This window comes from Stigmatopora nigra, chromosome 5 (genome assembly GCF_051989575.1).
Source record: "Stigmatopora nigra isolate UIUO_SnigA chromosome 5, RoL_Snig_1.1, whole genome shotgun sequence".
Taxonomy (NCBI): domain Eukaryota; kingdom Metazoa; phylum Chordata; class Actinopteri; order Syngnathiformes; family Syngnathidae; genus Stigmatopora; species Stigmatopora nigra.
Window position 1 is genome coordinate 7302497 of NC_135512.1, and position 18314 is coordinate 7320810.

The 18314-nt window shown below is 41.3% G+C and overlaps 2 protein-coding genes across 4 annotated transcripts in view; one reads left to right on the forward strand and one right to left on the reverse strand.

Annotated features, from left to right (window-relative positions):
- Positions 1-18314, forward strand: part of ralgps2 (Ral GEF with PH domain and SH3 binding motif 2) — a 45876-nt gene that overhangs the window by 22499 nt on the left and 5063 nt on the right. For 2 of the 3 annotated variants that reach the window (XM_077717606.1, XM_077717608.1), the window contains exons 10-17: positions 13921-14058; positions 14369-14459; positions 14822-14886; positions 14971-15109; positions 15272-15423; positions 15882-15936; positions 16316-16393; positions 17540-17645. In XM_077717606.1, coding sequence (XP_077573732.1) covers positions 13921-14058; positions 14369-14459; positions 14822-14886; positions 14971-15109; positions 15272-15423; positions 15882-15936; positions 16316-16393; positions 17540-17645 — 824 coding nt within the window. The remainder of the gene's footprint in view (positions 1-13920; positions 14059-14368; positions 14460-14821; positions 14887-14970; positions 15110-15271; positions 15424-15881; positions 15937-16315; positions 16394-17539; positions 17646-18314) is intronic. The other variant, XM_077717609.1, reaches the window with a different exon arrangement.
- Positions 665-12363, reverse strand: angptl1a (angiopoietin-like 1a). The gene is made up of 6 exons (XM_077717905.1): positions 12137-12363; positions 5033-5295; positions 3861-4481; positions 2191-2384; positions 1347-1617; positions 665-1264 (listed from the first exon to the last, which is right to left on the reverse strand). Exons 2-6 carry the CDS (start codon positions 5220-5222, stop codon positions 1077-1079), a joined length of 1464 nt encoding a protein of 487 aa, XP_077574031.1. The 5' UTR covers positions 5223-5295; positions 12137-12363; the 3' UTR covers positions 665-1076.

The following is an 18314-nucleotide window of genomic DNA, read 5'->3' on the forward strand; positions in this document are numbered from 1 at the left end:
CGTTACCACAAATATCTGGCTATGGAAAGCAGCAGCGAGTGGCATAAATGGCACTGAGAACATTTAGGCCTGAACTGAGTCACAGCTATTAAGTATACTGTCAAAAGGCATGAGTTATTTACACGCCAGTGGATTTGATTGCCAGGAATCCCCCCAAAAATGTAAAAATTCATTCCAGAACTGGAGAACATTTCACCAATTCAATCTTATTTTTGTGTCTTGGGTGGAAAGAAGCCTTAATAATAATGATAACTGGAGAGAAAAGAATGAGAACTAAACAAAAACAGATGCAGGAAAATATGTTAAGTACCAAACAAGTCTGGAATATCCTGTAAAATGCTGTTTTTCCTCAAATTTAATCTCAAACAACACTGCTGTCTCTGGTAACTGAGAACATTTCTTTTAATAAACATAATAATTTGTTGTGGAATCATATAATACGCCAGAGTTGACACCATCAGACCCGTTTTTCAAAAGAACGGCTACAGCAAATTCATGTCGTAGAAAACCTACATCAGCAAGTTTCGCCTCCTAGTCTGTGGTACCAGCTAGCTATATATCATCCCACACTTCGTCTGTTATGATGAGCTAATCAATTTTAACAACGTGTTATTGGTGAATATGTCGCACAACACTAGAAAAGTGGAGGCTTGTTTTTTAAAAAAAATAAAAGCCAAAATATCCTCCAATTTTGACCCATTGTGTGACACTAGGCCATGAATATCTTACTTTATTTAATTAGCCCTTGATAAAAAGGTAAGATTATCCTGAGAACTATATTTTTCTTATTGGAAAAAACAAAACAAAGACCATTCCCTATTTCCAATAGGAATTATTTGGCAAATAATACTGATTGTCCTGGTAGAATAAGGCTAGATTTACACTCCTTTTTTTCCAATTTATATTTCCTAATGTTTTTTTGCATTTGCTTGAAGTCCATCAGTCCTTGTGAAAACGCATCCACCATTCTCTTACTTAAATGTCAGTCTTTGTCCTCGTACAGTGTTCATTCAGGGATACTTCAAATAAGAATAAAATAAGCCTAGGGAATTAAGGGAGCCACTGTGGTCCAGTTTTTAGTCAATAGGCCGGATCATCAAGCGCACTGATTTGAGTGAGTAGAATCCCCCTCCGTATTCAGCCCAGAAGATTCCATCCTGAAACTTGCTGCGGTAAACTCCGCCACTGTACCACACGCCATTCAAGTTGGTCTGACCGCAGGCGTTGTACCACCAGCCACCCTTGTGGAAGTGGGCACAGTTACCTGGAGCAGGACCACAATAGGAACCATTACCGTATTCGTTTGAAAACAAGTGGAAATTCCGTCTTATGCCACAATGACATACCTGAAAATGCGTCTTTATCCCGGTCCAGCGTGGTGAACTGTTTTCCGTTGTGGCTTGTGAAGGAATCGCCGGCGTTTCCCTGGTAGGCCCCCAGCCTCAGACGGTAGCCTTCGCTCTCCGACTCCAGGCGGAAGCTGCCATATTCGGCGTATACTTTCTTGCCATTCCAGTCCTCTAGCTCCACCATCAGCTTGTAGTCGCCCTGCTTGCCCAGGTTGTAGATATTCTCCAGACCCAGCCAGTGTTCGCCATCAATGTTGCCAAAACCTCTCTGCCAAGGGATAGATTTGCGTCATCCCCCTCGCAGAGTATGATTAATAACGCTGAATCTCATCAGTTGGGATTTAATTACAGTTGCTAAGAGTTGCCAGAGGTTGATTTCTTAATGTATTCTTTTATTTATGATGATGCTGCAGTCAGTTTCTGGAGTGGGTTTTGTACCCCAATGAAGTTGTAAAGCAAAAATGGGGACAAATAAGCACATACCGCATTTCCATCTCAGCCCAATGGCCCTTTACTAATTCGCTATATTTGCTTTATGGCCCCTGGCCACGAGCGGAGTTTGTATAAAAATCTGCAGCTAAATTGTTTATAGTCACGGAACGTGCGTTGGCCTAGTGGCCTCGAAACGAAACCCCCGCCAAAACACCCAAATGGTTGCTATAGCACTTTTCCTCATTAGTGTTGCAGCAGTGCTAAAGTTTGCCATAGATGACTTTGTCCTCACCTTGCCCTGCTTTATTTTTGTCACAGTAACTTTGGACTTGCTTGACATTTGAAGGTTAAAACTTTTATGGGAGACTTTTTATTATACTTGGACTTCGCTACTACCATTGGAATGTACCTTATAGTTTTCCCAATTGCGGAAAAAGTTGACAGAGCCATCTCGCCTCCTCTGCAAAACGGTCCAGCCGCCATTGTCGAGGCCGTGTTCGCACCATACTTGAATCAAACGCTCGCTGCCGTCTGTCTTCAGCAGGTACATGCCGCTGGTGGTGTGACCAGCTTTCCTCACCTGGAAGCAGTCCTTGAATGGACCTTCAGTTCAAAAAATATAGATTTATTTTGATGAAATACATTCCAGGTTGCAAATAAGTCTATAAAACGATACAGAAATAATTACATGAATACATACACGGTTTTAAAAACCAAAAAGCCAATGTAATTGATGGCAAAAAAGTATATCCGTGTCCAGGGGGGATGCAAAACAAGTCATTTCAGCTGCAAGCCTCCAAACATCCTGTCGTCTAAAGCCATCCAAACACATTTTGGATTATTTGAGTGGGTATTCACTAGTGAGCAGCCAGCGCAAAATCAGTTGAATAATTTCAACGGGTTTCTGCGTTTGCCTTTTACTGGATGTTGTCTTGTGCCTAAAGGCTTGAAATGGTTTTCCCAGTTGAGTTTTGGATCTACCCAGTACCCATTGTAAGGTGTCAGTATTTCTAATGTTCTACTGATAGATCTCCTGCACCAGTAGCTGTTCATTTCTGTCAATGTCACATCACTTTGTGCAAACACAAGTTCTGAGATGTCGAGTCTTCAAGTTAAATTCTCCCGCAAAGCCACAGCGGTTTCCAAAAGGGTCTCAAGTAGTACAAACTGTGGTCGGTTAATGCGTATTTATAGTAATGGTGAGCATGCGTGGACTAGATTCTATTAGTGGTCAACGTTGTATTTAGTCGGGTGAAATACGAGCTTTTCTCTCTCATCCTAACTGTCACTGCAGTATGTTGAGAATGGTTGTTTCAACCACTGTACATTACAATACAATGATTCATTTTAGTTATAAAAACTCAAAAGTGATCTTTACTGAACCTTTTTTTGAAATAAATCGACGATGACAATATTGACATTTGTTAAACTACTTTTCCACTAGGGAAAGAAGGAATCCACCCGTTTTGTATTTCTAGACAACGGTAAATTCTGCTTTGCGTACAAACTCCAGTAAGTGTCGTGACAAAACGCCTCGAGTGACTGCAGAACTCCCTTTCATGTTGAATTTGGATTCTCTTGTTTTCATGCAGCCCCTTTCTTGCATCTTGTCATAGAATATGTTCATATCATTCAGATGTTCTAACTCTTACAAAGATTTGGAAGGCTAGATGATTTTGTTCCTTCTTGTTGTTGGGCTAAAATCTAGCGTAATGGGTTACATATGCTCAGATTAGAAAACTGGATGATATCACCGTCTCACTGAAATGCCAAGTATCCATCAACAATCTTCCTGTCTGCACGCTACGAAATTATTGGATTCGCTAAAATGTATTAAAACAAACGACGGAGAGAGATGATTGAAATGTATTTTTAATGGCAAGCTAAATCGACATTTATCAGCTGGCTACTTGCTGCAGGTCTCTCTAATGGTAAATGTAGAGTTTTTGTCTGAAATGGCACATTGAGAAAATGTACCACTTGCCGGATGCACTCTGTTGTTTTGGCTTTGGTTTTGATGTCAAGATGTAGAAAACAAAGGACCCCCCGCCAACACACCTCTGTATAACTGGTACTCACCGTCAGAAGTGAGTGTTCCCTGTGGCGGAGGAGGTTCTTTTCCAAAGGGGCTCGCGGTGGGCGCGTTGACACGCGATCCCCGCGAAAAAGCCTGGTTGTTGTGGTCCCGCTGTATTTCATTGGTGAAGCGGTTGTTGATAGGGATAGTCTGCGGCACCACCTGAACCAGCGGAGGCACCGCAGGCAGATCGCCGCGCCCGGCGGGCCTCAGGCAGTGCTCCTCCAAGGCTGAGATGAGAACGGACTGGTTGTTGACCGCCCCAGCCATGCTGGCAAAGCGGGCCTCCAACTCCCTGTACCTGGAGTTCAGACGCATCATCTCAGAGGTCACGTTGAGGACGCGGTTCTCCAGCTGTGCCAGCTCCAGGGAGTTGTCCCGTTTCCTGATGATCTCATGCAGCAGCTGCATGTAGAGTTGGGTCACTCTGGAGTTCATGTTCCTACTCTCTTTCCTCAGCAGCTTCATCTCATTGACTAGGTTGCCGTCCACATCCACCACCAGCTGCAGCGTGTCAATCTCACGCCGCTGTTTGTTCAGGACTTCCCGCACATCTGCCAGGTCCATTCGGGTCACTCTGTCTTTGTCTGGCTCGGGGCCTGTGGAGCTGGCACAGATTGGACCTGATAACACATGACGTGCCGATAGTGAGAAGTCAGGAATAGCTACAGTTGTTCACATTCATCTGACAGTGTGCCAGAAGTCAATGAACTCTTCTGTTATTCATCCACACCAGAACAATGGGGGATTATCTATTAAATCTTTAGTTAAAATGTTGGAAGTGTCAGTTGATGACTGAGGTCAATTTTGGGGGAGGATATGGTAAATTTCCCACATGTTATGGTGGATTAATTAAGGTATTTTTAAAAAGTGGACAAAAACTTTTGGGTTAAATCTGGCATGTTTTGGGGATGTCTGAGGAAAACAGGGTATACCCAAAGAAAGCCCACACAGGCACAGACAGAACATGCAATGTCCAAATAGGGAGCCCAGTTGATTTGATTTGTGACAAATGAATTTTAGAATTTCATAAATTTGTATTGGTCTCAGAAGAGGTAAATGTACTACATTTGGATCAGTTGTAACTGATTACCCTTACAAGGAAATGACCCAGGTGAATTAAAATATTCACAGACATCAGACAAACAGGCAAAAATATCCATATTATTTATACCTGTAATTTTCTGCTCAGGCACCAGGAAGGTGTAGGAACACTTCTTGGCATCGGCATCCACGGCAGCTCTTTTACTTCTTTGAAAAGATGTCTCTTTTATTCCCTGGGTCTCACCAGAAGCCCAGCAGGAGCTTCCCTCCCAATGGGAGAGGCAAAGTAGGGCGCACAGGGTCCACATCAGCCCCCGCATTTCTGCTCTGATGGATTGATGGACAGCTACTTGTGCCTACCCTCTTCCTCCAAGCCCTCCCAGGCTATCCAGTCTGTGAAGACAAGACCTTAAAAGTCTAGTATTTGGCAGACAGTAGTTTTGGGAGTTCAGCAAAAATAATTATGAATAAAATGCACATACTGGATCTAAGGTTTGAGGTTACCTTGTCACCTCAGAAAAAAATCAAGCAGCTTGGGTGTAAAGTACACACCAAAGTTGATCACCACCGACTTTATTTGACACATTTTAGTGAGTGCTTGTTTGAAAAAGTCTGTCAGGGTTTAGTTTTGTTAGCATGCAATAACCTGAAAGAACACATAAGGCTGACCTGCCAACATAAGATCTGTTTTGTATCTTTTCCTTCCCCCACTTCGAGACACACTGTTTATCTGACAGTTTGTAGCTTAAGAGCCTATGTGTGGTGGATGATGACTGAGCTTTGTCTTTGCTACCTATTTTCAAGCTTTGATAGTTTTATTGTATTAGATGAACCCTTTTGGGTGCAGTGACATGGTTATGGAAGAATGCAAAATGAATAATGCAGAAAGCGAGAATGTCATTTCTGGAACTTGGGCATTCATCGCCGCTTCATTTTGCCAAAAGCTCTCAGTATAAAACAAACAATCTTGCATTTGGTATGCATTTTAAAAGATTGCGAGTGTATAATGTTAATATTTGAAAAACGCAATAGCACACCACTTCTTCCAGATCGATGATAGCTTGGCCAGAAGCGTTTATGATTGAATTTTTTTTTCTCCTCATTGCCATGTTAACCTTAAGATGTCAAACATGATAATCAGTCATTCAGTTTTGCATCTAGCCGCGCATTCCTCAGTGCTAACTCAATTGACCAGCGTCTTTCCTTTTCTATACATTTGTTTGCTTTGCTTGTCCCTTTAAATTTAATCTCACCACAATTGTGTATAATCAACTACTTTTTTATATGAAGACAACCGCAGACGCTGCTGTTAAATCTGCGCACAAATATTACATTTCCTTTACAATTCTTGCCATCTATTCTTTCGTTGTTGCATCAACATGTTCATAGTTAAATGGTCCAAATTGAAAAAGCCTCTGTAACCTATTCAAGACTGGATTCAGATGATTGCCCAATTCTGAGCAGGATTAATGATGATCTACAATGGTTTTACCTGACCCATGGCGTACAAATCCAACTAACACATGAGTCAAAGTCCCATATATCCTTCAACAAAGGCACCAAATAGTCTTAACGCTCGTGTCGGCTTAATCCTATTTCTGTTTTCCATCAAGCAACTGGCACAACAACGATGACGCCATTTAGCTCCCTGGCCTCGGTCTTTCCTTTTTCTAATCTGGCGGCTCCGCTTCTGACAGTCAGTCTTGACTCATTGCAAAGTCCATGAAACCTGGTCCCTTCTGTGTTCCCCGTATGACGGCATTGTGGTTTTTGAGGGCTTCAAACAACTCCTTCGCCCACTTTCCTTAGATCCATGTTTAGAAGGAACAGGATTACAGCTATGGGTTGCATGTGTGACTATCCGGATGAGTTACTAATCTTTTCAGAGGCTAGTTGACAGCGCTTAGATGAATAATGGGAATGACTTAGGCTGCATCAGCACACTAGCCGACACCAGCTCTGCCGTGAATGGCTTTCTTGATGAAGTAATTCAATCCAATTTGTATGCAAGTCAGACCCTTTGCCTAACGTGGAAAATAACTCATAAATACAGTCAGTTGTATGGAAAAAAAAATAGGCAAGGAATATAAAGCAGTAGTAACATGTTTTGGGACTATACAGGAATTGATCTGTCTGTAACCCTGAATTGAGCAAAAACTCCCGTCATTTCAAAATGTTCTTTTTCCCTTTCACCTTATTGGTACCTTGTCAGTCCATTTCCTTTCTTGTAATCACACATTCTACTTTCTTCCCACTCTTCCTCTTTGCTGTTCCTGCCAAATCCTTTGAAGGGCAATTTGGCATACAAAGTTAGACTTGATTCATTCATTGTCACTTTCCACAAACTCACATGCTCAATAACAAAGCAGCAGAAATCAGCATGACACAATGAAGTCGCTGCTAGCCTCCAACCCCACCCGCCTTACAGTGTACTTTGGCAACAGGGCTAGTGCCATAAGTCTTTCTAAGTGCACAGCCGGGGTCCTTAACCGTCTAACTGTTATTAACAGACCTCCCTTCCCACTTTGCTATTTTGGCACTGCAGTTTCATTCAACTGTCTTTGCTATATCCATGCAAGAAACAAATGTTTTTTGTGTGTCACCTATTTGCTTAGTACTATACGCTTTTTGGTTCTTCAGGGATTTTAGCCATTTTCATTTCAACACAGGTGCTCATGAACCAACTTTTGTGATTTTTAACTCTATATAGAGGCAGTCATTTCATTGTCTGTCCTCGATGGCACTAAACGCCCATTTCATTTTGACGTTCGAACTTTAGCGTGTCATTGGACTTGCACTGCATTGCATGTGCCGACAAATTTATATTCCTCAGTTACTCTTTTTTGTGTGTGTGTGGATTCAATATTGAAAATCACCCCAAAATTGTCATTAAATTTGGTTTGAGGTGCTCTTGAACTGATGAACTGTTCAATTGTTCAATGACAGATGAAAGAGACAATGTAAATGCACAAATATAAACTAACAAGCCACAAAAAAAATACACATACGATAACCTGCTGGACTTTTGATGTTATAAATCCCCTATGAACCCTTATAATAGGGTACTTGGCCCACCCATGGTGTCACACCTTAAAGTCCAAGACATTCCTTTAAGTAGAAAATACATGAATAATACCACTTTGTGGAAGTACCAAGAGGGAACCCATTTAATCAGTTTGACAGAGTGAAAAATGGCCTTGGGAGAGATGTGTGCACGTCAGCAAGCCAAGTAGTCCCTAATATTTATGGTCCTTTTTAAAGATTTTTCACCCTACTTATTCTCACTGAATGTGGCTCTTTGTCTCATACAGCATGTACAGGAGGTGAGGTATTTCCTTCACATCCCCATCCCTTAATAATTAAAGAGTGCGGTAGTAGCTTGTTGGACTCCCTGATGCTTTAAGTTGTTTTCCCGCACATATATACGTATATTGGTACAAAATGTAAACGCTTCCATGTGTTACTGCCAGCTGAAGTGAATGTTTTTGTCTTATATGAGGCAGAAATAATATTTTATGATGTCTGAGGGGCTAAAAATAAATAAAATAAGATATGAGCTCATTGTGCAAAACTGCATCTGTTACAGGCAGATGGAAAAACTAGGGATTTTTAAATGACATCATAACCAATGTTAATGAGTTATATAGAGGCCAGTGGTGTCTTTTATCGCCATTTTACATAAACTAATATATTTCTTGAATATAATATGCGGAACAGGCAGTGCATTTCCCTGTACCAGCGGACAAAACATAAATTTATGGTACGTAAATAAAACAGTTAGCTAGTACCTGCCTTTGATGGTGTTAGATGTCAAATCGATTTAAATTGAGAGGTTGTGAATACACATCTACTACTGCTGCAAATTGGAATAAATGACCCACTCACAAAAGGCAAATGCGTAATTTGGAGTAAGATTTGTTCTTTTTTAATTTCGTCTTTTTCATTGAATCATCTTTAAAACATAGATTTAATCATGTCATATTGTAAACATGCCATAAAATGGCCTATATGTGTATGTACTTTGCAAGAAACATGAAAACCCTTTATTTCCGTTAGTAGGGCATCAAAAATAATTTAAGGAGGCCACATCTGGCCCCCAAAACCTTGAATTTGACTCTAGTGATACATTACATATTTGATGGATGCAATAGTTCATTTCTGAAGTCTTAATGCATTTTCCGCCATCAGGTTATATACTTTCAAGTGCTTATTGTCTGCGGTGATTTACCAAAGCTGTAACCTGGGGGAAATGTACATATTTATAGAGCCCGTATAATGTAATTCTTCGCATCAAAAACACCTGGATTTAGAAAATGATTATTTTTCCCACTTGTCCAAATGCCCCAAGAAATCTCCAAGAAATTTGCAATTTTAAGGATCAAATATCTGTCTTGTGCTGTCGTCCAAGCATTCAATTACATCATGTTACCAGCCACTGTTTGCACTACATACAAATGAACTCCCTCCTTTTGCTCGCTGAAACAGATGTTACAGCAATAACTGCCAACTATTGTGGAAGAGGGGCGGGGAGGGAAATGTGTTGATAAACTGACAAAACCCAAGATGTGAGTTGAGCACAGCATGCCCGCTGACCTTTTCAAGCACAAAAATGGAGCCGTGTAAAATGAAAAATGCCTAGATTAGCCTTCGCCACCAGCGTGGGATGGAAAATGCTTTTGTGTTGTCGTACGAGCGGCGGCGGCGCTTTACGTCTCGCTGTTAAACGCCACATGTGGGACGTATTAAAAAATGGCGCTACGGAGGATTTTCTTCGCGGAGCGGGACCTGAGCCAGCGGTCTTGTCGGAGCTTCCCTTGGGATTAGAAGGTGAAAGATGGGGGGTGGGGGGTGGAAATGGAGATGTTTTCCCAGATTAAGTGGCTCACTTTGGAGAAGACGTCTTGCCAGCTTGCTACTGAGTTGTAGTGCACGTTCACCCCAATCTGTTTCCTTTTTGTAGCAGTGAAACATTAACCATGTTGGTTGATGGGCAGGTCAGAGGTCTTTATGCTGGATTAGGGTACCGTCCCACCATTCCCCTTCTCACCGTGTCAACACCCATCTGCTGTTTCGATCAATTGCTCTTTGTGAGGGCCCACCTCCACTCCCACAAACATAGTTTAGTACAGTAATTGAATTGCCTTTCAGGTTTTGTGGTTTAGAGTTGTTTCATATAAGCAGTAGTTGAAACTATGAAAGTACAAATAGTGGCTTTTGTATTTAAGTTATCCCTGCCATTGAACAATCCGATTTGGGTTCGGTCCGAATCTGACCTGCCCTCGTTTGTTTGTGGATATAAATTGGATATATGTTGACATCCCATACGGTACCTTTGCTAGCTCTAGTTGTCTTTCGAGATTCTCAATCCTTCTGGTTTTGGCAGCAAATATAGCCCAATCTATTCCCGTTAGCTCTCACAGCAATTCATAAAAGGCCCTCTCTCACTGGTTGCAAGCCACACACTGTCAGGATAAGGACCCTGCAATTTCCCATCACCCTAGGACACACACACACACAGCCCTTTGTGTCCTTGCCTTAAACACACTCCAGGTATTGTATTATAACCTGATCATTTCTGGAAATTCCTTGCCCGGTTCCCCCTCTGACGTAATGTACATAGTGGTTGTCCTTGGTAAATTGTGGTTCGAGCCGCCCGGGGATCCGGGTTAGAATGGAGAACCGGAAGAGAATTACAACCCCTTCTGGTATTGTTTCTCTTTGCTGGATATCCATCCCAGAGTGGATTTGAGTGTTAGTGTTGAGTAAAAAGCTTTCCATGACCAACTTCATATTCTTTGTCCTGTAATCATGATTTACACTGCAATTCTAGGTGCTATTTGTCTACATTTGATATTTTTGTTAGTGCAAGCTTTTTCTTTTTTCTCTTTGTAGATTTCAATTGACATCTCCCAAAATAGTCATAGATAGGTCTGAGTAATCAGGCCAATTTATTTTATTTTATTTTATTGTTTTTAGATAGTCTCATCTCTTTCACACAGGAGGCCAAACTGCTATGTAGACCAATCCATATTAGTACCGCTCATATATCTTTCTGGAGTGCTTATCCTTATAGCGGGTGATGTAGAGTCTCTCCCAGATGTCTTTGACCACAATTCAGAGAGAGGTAACCAGGGACTGGTTACCAGTAAATCATCAAGTGCAATTGAATGGTTGAGTTTTCCATAGAAATTCTGCTTCACCCAGAAGATAACAACACATGGCTGCCTCACAATTGAACACTTGTGCTTCTGGGTCTGTCAATGAGTCATCAAACACTTTCCATCCTCTGATAAAATGTATCATTGCAATGTTATTTGAGATGGGTTTCTTTTAGATCTTTGTCAATGGAATCAAAATTAAATGTGACTCAGTTGATCAAGACATAACTACAAGTAGCATAATTTAGTCACTGAACTCTGTCAAATGTCTATATTGGCAAATCGGCTGGAGCCCATCAACTTGAGTGTCAGTTTCCTGGCAAACTAGCAATTTGTTACTGGATGCTAACCCGGAAGTGTGTCCTGAGCTTCCCAAGTGCCTTGAAAACTACTCGAGAGCTTGCAGTAAAAGTCTCAGGTGAAAGCTGGAATGTCCTGGATGTTCATCAAGCAGTTTCTCCACTTTTTTATGACTGGATCTTCCCTTAAACTCTCAATTTCCAGACTCAACAGAGCTGCGGATGAATATTATTTCTCCGGACTGTCTTTACACAACACCACGATCCAAATAGTTCTTGAAGCCTGTCCTTTCTCTGTCCTGATAGTTGACAGCAACCACAGAAATGCTTTTGTGTGGAAATGTTTCCACCATTTTAAATATTGAGAGATGGCCGTATTTTGTGCTAATGTTTCAATTCAACCCGGAGAAGAACCATGCTTCAGGTGATGATGCGCCTTTAAGAAGGAAAAAACAAATATCTCTCAATCTCTCCCATCTGATCGGGTCAACCAAGTGTTTTGGCAGGAATGTTGCTTCCTTCCTCTTGTGCTTTCTCTCTCTCCCCCGCTGCTAAGCAGCCACATATTAATATGTCACTTGATGATTCTCCAGTAAGTCCCAGTCTGAATTGACACAGATGTCACAGTTGAAGTCACGTGTTTTCTCGTGCCTGACACTTCCTGAGAGAAGGCTAGTCCTTCTAAATAGTTCTGTCTGGAGCTTCCAGGCACAAAAGCTCTGCAGAATTCCTCCACACACACTCACGAGTAGACCAAGCACAATACTACACTCTTACCTTGTTCTCAGCGGTGAAGCGTGTGTCCTGAAGTTAAGGTCTGCCGTCTGCACTGTGTTGTGATTTTAGCCAGCGGGACTCATCTCCGTCGCCTTCTCTTTTGTACCCTCCTACAAAATCAACCTTTTCTTGCTACGGACGCCCCTACTACTTCCCAGAGATGTGCGCCAAGCCCAAGTTTCAGAGGCCGGCCTCTCGCGCAGACTGGACTCTTGAGGACTGATGCCTCTGCTTTTTCCACAAAGGATGGGGGTGACTTGACGAGGAGAAGGGGTGTGAGAGTTCCAGATTGCCACCCCCCTTCTGTTGTCCCTCCTCTCTGTTTTCTTTGGAGAGGGCCAGCCTTCTTCTGATGTCACTGATTGGAGAAAAGAGGAGTTTCATTTTTAAACCACTACTTGGTTGGAACTCATCTCTCAGGTGGATTCCATAACAGGTTCTGGTTTATCGTTGGCCAGTCTTAGCACCACATTGTTATATGTTGTGACTGACTTTTTCCCCTTAGAAGTCAATCGCAAGATAGATATGGAATTGTAATGTATTTTATTGGGTGGGGTTACAATGGTAACTAAAGGCTAACAGGTTGCTATATAAATGTTTGCTTTTTGGTAGGTAGAGACGACTAAACACTTAAAAAGAAGTTTTATTATTTAATAAGCATCATCCATTAATGGGGCAAATAGTAATGTCCAATCAGGATTCAGTTCTACACAACAATTTGATGATTGTGAAGAGAAAAAAGTTAGAACTTGAAATTTAAAGCCAACCAGTTGCCAAAAGTAAAAGAAAAGAAAATACTAGTCCATAATGTGTATTTTTTTTTAACCTTTTTGAATTATGATTAGGAAGCCTTAGATTCGATCATCGTATGGTTTCTCTTCTTTTTTTCTACAGCAGCTTCCTGTAAATCACTCCATAGGACGTTAAAATCACAAAAAAATCCCCAACCTTTAGAAACTTTGATGAGCAAGAGTTACAAATCTCTAAATTTGTCCTGACTTAAGAATAATAGAGGATCATTTGGCAATCCTGCAGTGGCTGACTTAGATCAGAAGCAGGGAATCCACCTCAAATTTGGCTCAATTATCCATATGTACTTACCCTGCTTCAGCTTATTGCTGTTCGCAAAGCTCTGCCTGGAGCCTCTTTGGCTTCGCATTGACCACTTTCCCCTCCTACAATTTAAAGACCGATTATTTCTAACTACCACCAGTGCTTAGAAAGGCTGTAGACCTAAATGATTGTCCTGGTAATTCGAGATCCACTGACTGTCCAGGTGTGTATAGTATGTTCCTGCCTATTTGTTTTAATCAACACCGTCATCTACTTAGAGCCTAAGAACAGATGGATCTGCTGGGAAAACAAGTTCAGGTGTATCTTACATTCGTTGGGATCATTGGCCGCCAACCCTTTCCAGTCAATTCTATTCTGGTTGATGAATTGCTAAGAGAATGTATTGATATAAGTTGGGAGAAGATTTCTAACTCCACAGGGATTTTTTGCTCCAGTGTTTTTACTCGTCAAAACAAGTGAAACATGAAACGAGCCGGTGGGTCCTCACTCATGCGTTGGACCCGGCATCTGCTCTCTTTGTGTTCCTATTCATTTGTGTATTTGCCTTTGCTTTGTAATGAGCTGAACTCCCGGTAAAATTTGTTTTTGTTAGACTGCCAACAGATGGCCCCGATCCCCATTTGGAGCGTAGATCAAATGCTTGACTTGATGCGACAAAGCTTAACCTGACTTCCTTCCTCTTCCCCTCTCTCTCTCTCTATTTCTCTCAGGGATGTACCTCTCTGACCTGACCTACGTGGACTCGGCCTACCCGTCCACAGGCAGCATTCTGGAGAATGAGCAGCGCTCCAACCTGATGAACAACATCCTCAGAATTATCTCCGATTTGCAGAGATCCTGTACATACGGTGAGCGGAGCGACGTCCCTTCACTACGCTACAATTCTTCGCTTATTTAGCTTATTTTAGTCCGATAACGTTGATGATGACGTACATATCTTGCGCTTTTTTTTACCATATGCCCGATTGACACACCTCCCCCATCAATGTATGAAAAATGACGCCGATTTAGTCATTTTCCCCATGTTGCTTCCTCAGTGGAGGATGTGAACCTCGATAGGGAACAAAATTTACATTATTAAACCACTGCTCTAAAACGGGACTGTTTTTTTAATACTTTTCGTGCTGAGCAACTGATTTTCCGACATATTGGTTTCAGATATCCCGCTTTTACATCACATACAGAAGTATCTCAACTCCGTCAGGTACATCGAGGAGCTGCAGAAGTTTGTGGAGGACGACAACTACAAGTAAATCACCATCACAAAAAGAAGAAACTTCCCATAACTTTTGATATTTTTTAATAGGCCTAATTCAAATTCTCAAGTCCTGTGGAGAAAGTTTTGGTTGAGAATATTTCTAACTCATTTTATCAGCTTTATATTATAAACATAATTTACTCACATGCCTTCCAAAGTCCTTTCTAGCAGTAGGGCTTTTTTTTGTTGATTGTTTCTTTTAGTTGAAACTACTTCAAGTGAATTTCTAAACATTTAGAATGTTGGATTTAAAGTGTTAACTTGTTGTATTACGTTTTAATTCCAAACTTGAAATTGGTTGACTGAAATCTTACAAATTAGAAAGCTCATTTTGTTAACTTGTTATTGTCCAGGTTGTCACAAAGGATCGAACCTGGAAGCACCCCACGATCTAACGCCTCCAAGGAGGATCTTGTGGGTGAGTTTTTGTCTTCATGGTAAACTTGAATTTAGTTTCTTTTCCATAGTGTGGCCCCTTTTAACATGGCTCTCTGTCCAACAGGCCAGGAGGCGTCTGCATCTCCTTTGTGTGGCCGTAAATGTTCGATGACGGCCGACGGCGCCAAAGTCCCAGCCACGCCGCCCTCTCCGAGGAACCTGCTCCCATACGGACACCGCAAGTGTCACAGTTTGGGTTACAAGTCAGTTCTTTCAAAGTCTTGTGTGTCCAATCCATAATTAGATGATGGATTCTCTTTTAAAAGACTTTATGCATTAAAAAAGTAAACTCCTACTAATTCACAAAAAGGTTTATTTTCCAAGGCCCAATTGAAACACATATTTTTCGGTTTTTCTCTTGCTAGTTTCATCCACAAGATGAACACGGTAGAGTTCAAGAGCGCCACCTTCCCCAACGCCGGCTCACGCCACTTGCTTGACGACAGCGTGATGGAAAGCAACAGTCCTACCCGGGGCCAAGCCGAGAGCTCCACGTTGTCTAGCGGCATCTCGCTGGGTGAGCACTACATATGGTCCTCGATTTAAATTCCACTTTGTGCCTTATAGAAAACGCATATGATTTAATCCAAGCTTTGCTTTTGGCCTATTTATTTACAGTTTTTTTTTGTCTCCCTCCCAAGCTCAAATTTGTCATGAGTAATTAAATTAAAGACACAAAATATGTTTTCAAACATGATTTTACCTTGAAAAACAGTTTTACAATGACACAATATTAATACTCTAGCTGTACTTTTTGGTTCAATTGAACATAGTACCAGAAAACAATGTGATTTATAAATGAGCCTATTCATAAAGTAATCACAAAAATAATGTCAAAATATGCTTTCGTAGCAGCCCACCACTTCACTTTGTTTTTGTTTGTTTTGACACTAATTGAATAAAAACTCCCAACTTTCCCAGTCGCATCTACAATTGACTTTTTTTTATATTTTGCTGTGGTTTCGACTTGAACAGGAAGCAGCGACGGCTCAGAACTCAGCGAGGAAGTAACATGGCCAGCTTTCGAGAGGTAAGATCCCTGTGACTATTTCCCATGTCCTTGTCTGCACAGTTTGTCTCTCATCACAAGCCATTATCAAGATAATGACCATGACTATAATATTTCATATCATATCCACTGTCCATCACGCTTTTCCTCATCTCCTGCAAACCTCCTGAGATTTGAAGACTTAAGATAGTCTTGAAATTTTGCGAGTCCCCCCTCCCCCCCTCGTTGTCGCCTTCGACCGGACTGAAAATCCCCCTTCCAAACGCGTCGGAACGCTCGAATAAGAAAAGCCCCCGCCCGCTCTTCCATCCCACCCTTTGCACCTTGAAGGGAAAACAGGAGAAAAAGAAAGTGTGTTCCGTACCGCCTACCCTGTCCTATCTTATCCTATTCTGAACAGGACTCGGTTCTATCACTCTCTGGGCCCAGTGACCCGCGTGGCCCGCATCCCCTACCGAGGAGTCCTGAGGCCCAGCAGGTATACATACACACCCCGACCGGAATACCGACCGACCCCACCTCAAACCGAACCTCTCTTTTGTCGTCCTCACTCTGGTGCCCCCCTTTTCAGCGCCTGCCAGGGGGCAGACGCTGTGTGTGTGAGTGCGCCTGCTTGTGTTTTAATGCTGGCCTTATCTTCTGCTGTATTGGGGTGATATCACAAATCAGGTGAAGGGGAAAATTGGTTATCTGTCTATAAAACTGAGGAACAATTTGAACAAAAACTAATTAGAGTTTGATTTTTGTGCTGATTAAACTTAATGTGACAGTTTTTTTTCTTATTCAGCTTAACTACTTATGTTAATATCCGCCTTTGTAAATACCAAAATATTATATATGTTGGAAAAACTTTGCAGTAAATGCCTGTGATATGGAGAAATGTGTAAACTCAAAATTGTTCCTCAGTGTAATCTGCCTTTATCTTTCTTTCTTGCATTTTTTTTGCACATAACATCAAAATTTTCGTGTTAAATGCAAACCAAAGACTTTTTATATTTACATGCCTTGTAACATTTTCCTATGTAATACAAATTCTTCTGTATTTCTTTCTAAAATTTTGAATCATTTCAAATTCCAACCAAGTTTTCTCAAAATCAAAAAAATGGAGCAAATGTCAATTTCCCTATCAATCCAATATTACTCCAGGGTAATAGCCTAGTATCCCACCAGGCTTATAAAGCAATAGGGAGATCCCGGTACAATCAAAAGTGCCAGAATGACCATATATTGTCTAGAAATATCCCTTTGCTTTGGAATTCCCTGGTCTACGCCAAACTACACTTAGCTTAAATCATTTTTTTTACACTTGACTATAACATCCAATTAAAAGCAATGTCCACAGTTGTTTGTGAATGAAAATTCCAAAGCAAAAATCCTTTTGTGCATTACAAACGTAGCTTAATGAAGTTTGCCAGCTCCAATCACAATGTGCAAACCACCTTGCAACGCATCTGCTGCCAAAACCTGGAGTTGGCTTTTCCGATTGCGTTTCCCCACCACTTGTCATCTCCACTCGTAGCCGCTTGCGTCTGTCGTCCTTTCTATGTTACTTATCTGGTTTACCGTATGCCTCTTTTTTTAATGTCTAATTCTGAACCCCTCATATCATTTTTTTTTTGTGCAGCTCGGCCGAATCGGAGGAATTGGCGGTACATTTATATCCCGGAGCGGTGACGGTGCAGGGGGTGCTGAGGCGGAAAACTGTACTCAAGGAAGGCAAGAAACCAACGGTCAGAACACACACAACGCATGGCTTTCATTGATGAGTGATTTTGACGTACACGTCATTGTTTTTCTTGTGGTTGAGGTTATGCTAACAAATGGGAAAGTTTCTGGGTGTTTACAATCTGGCTCCCGCTATCGTGGCTGATTATTCAATTGGACAAAGCACGGCAACAAAGTCTCTGTTGTTAGTCTGGCACGCACATATGAAGAATATTCATGAGCGTCATTCTTTTTTTTTCTTTCTCTTACTCTTGCCAGTGTCATGAAGCCAATGAATGAGCAAATGATAATGTTGCCGTGCTATTGGCGGTGATGGACATCCAAACTATTTTGATTAGGAAGGTTGGCAGCAAATTATCGCTCTCTGTTAGCTGGCATTCTCTCAGATAAGCATTCCTGTTTGATTATATTTCCTCTCATTAAATGCCCCTCAAGGCACTTTATAATACTAATCATAGTTGTTAATTCCAAGATGTTATTATGGATAACCCCGTTTGGCATATATTGAACTGCATTTTATAAAGTTATGTGGCAACGGCCTTTTTTTTGTCCAATGTCTAATACTAACTGCAAAAGTATTTTCTTTATCGAAATGGTTTTCTTTTTCAAAAAAAATGAACACCTTTAAAATAGGTATATTTTTAAAATCGGAATGAATAAGGTTTTCCGTGCAA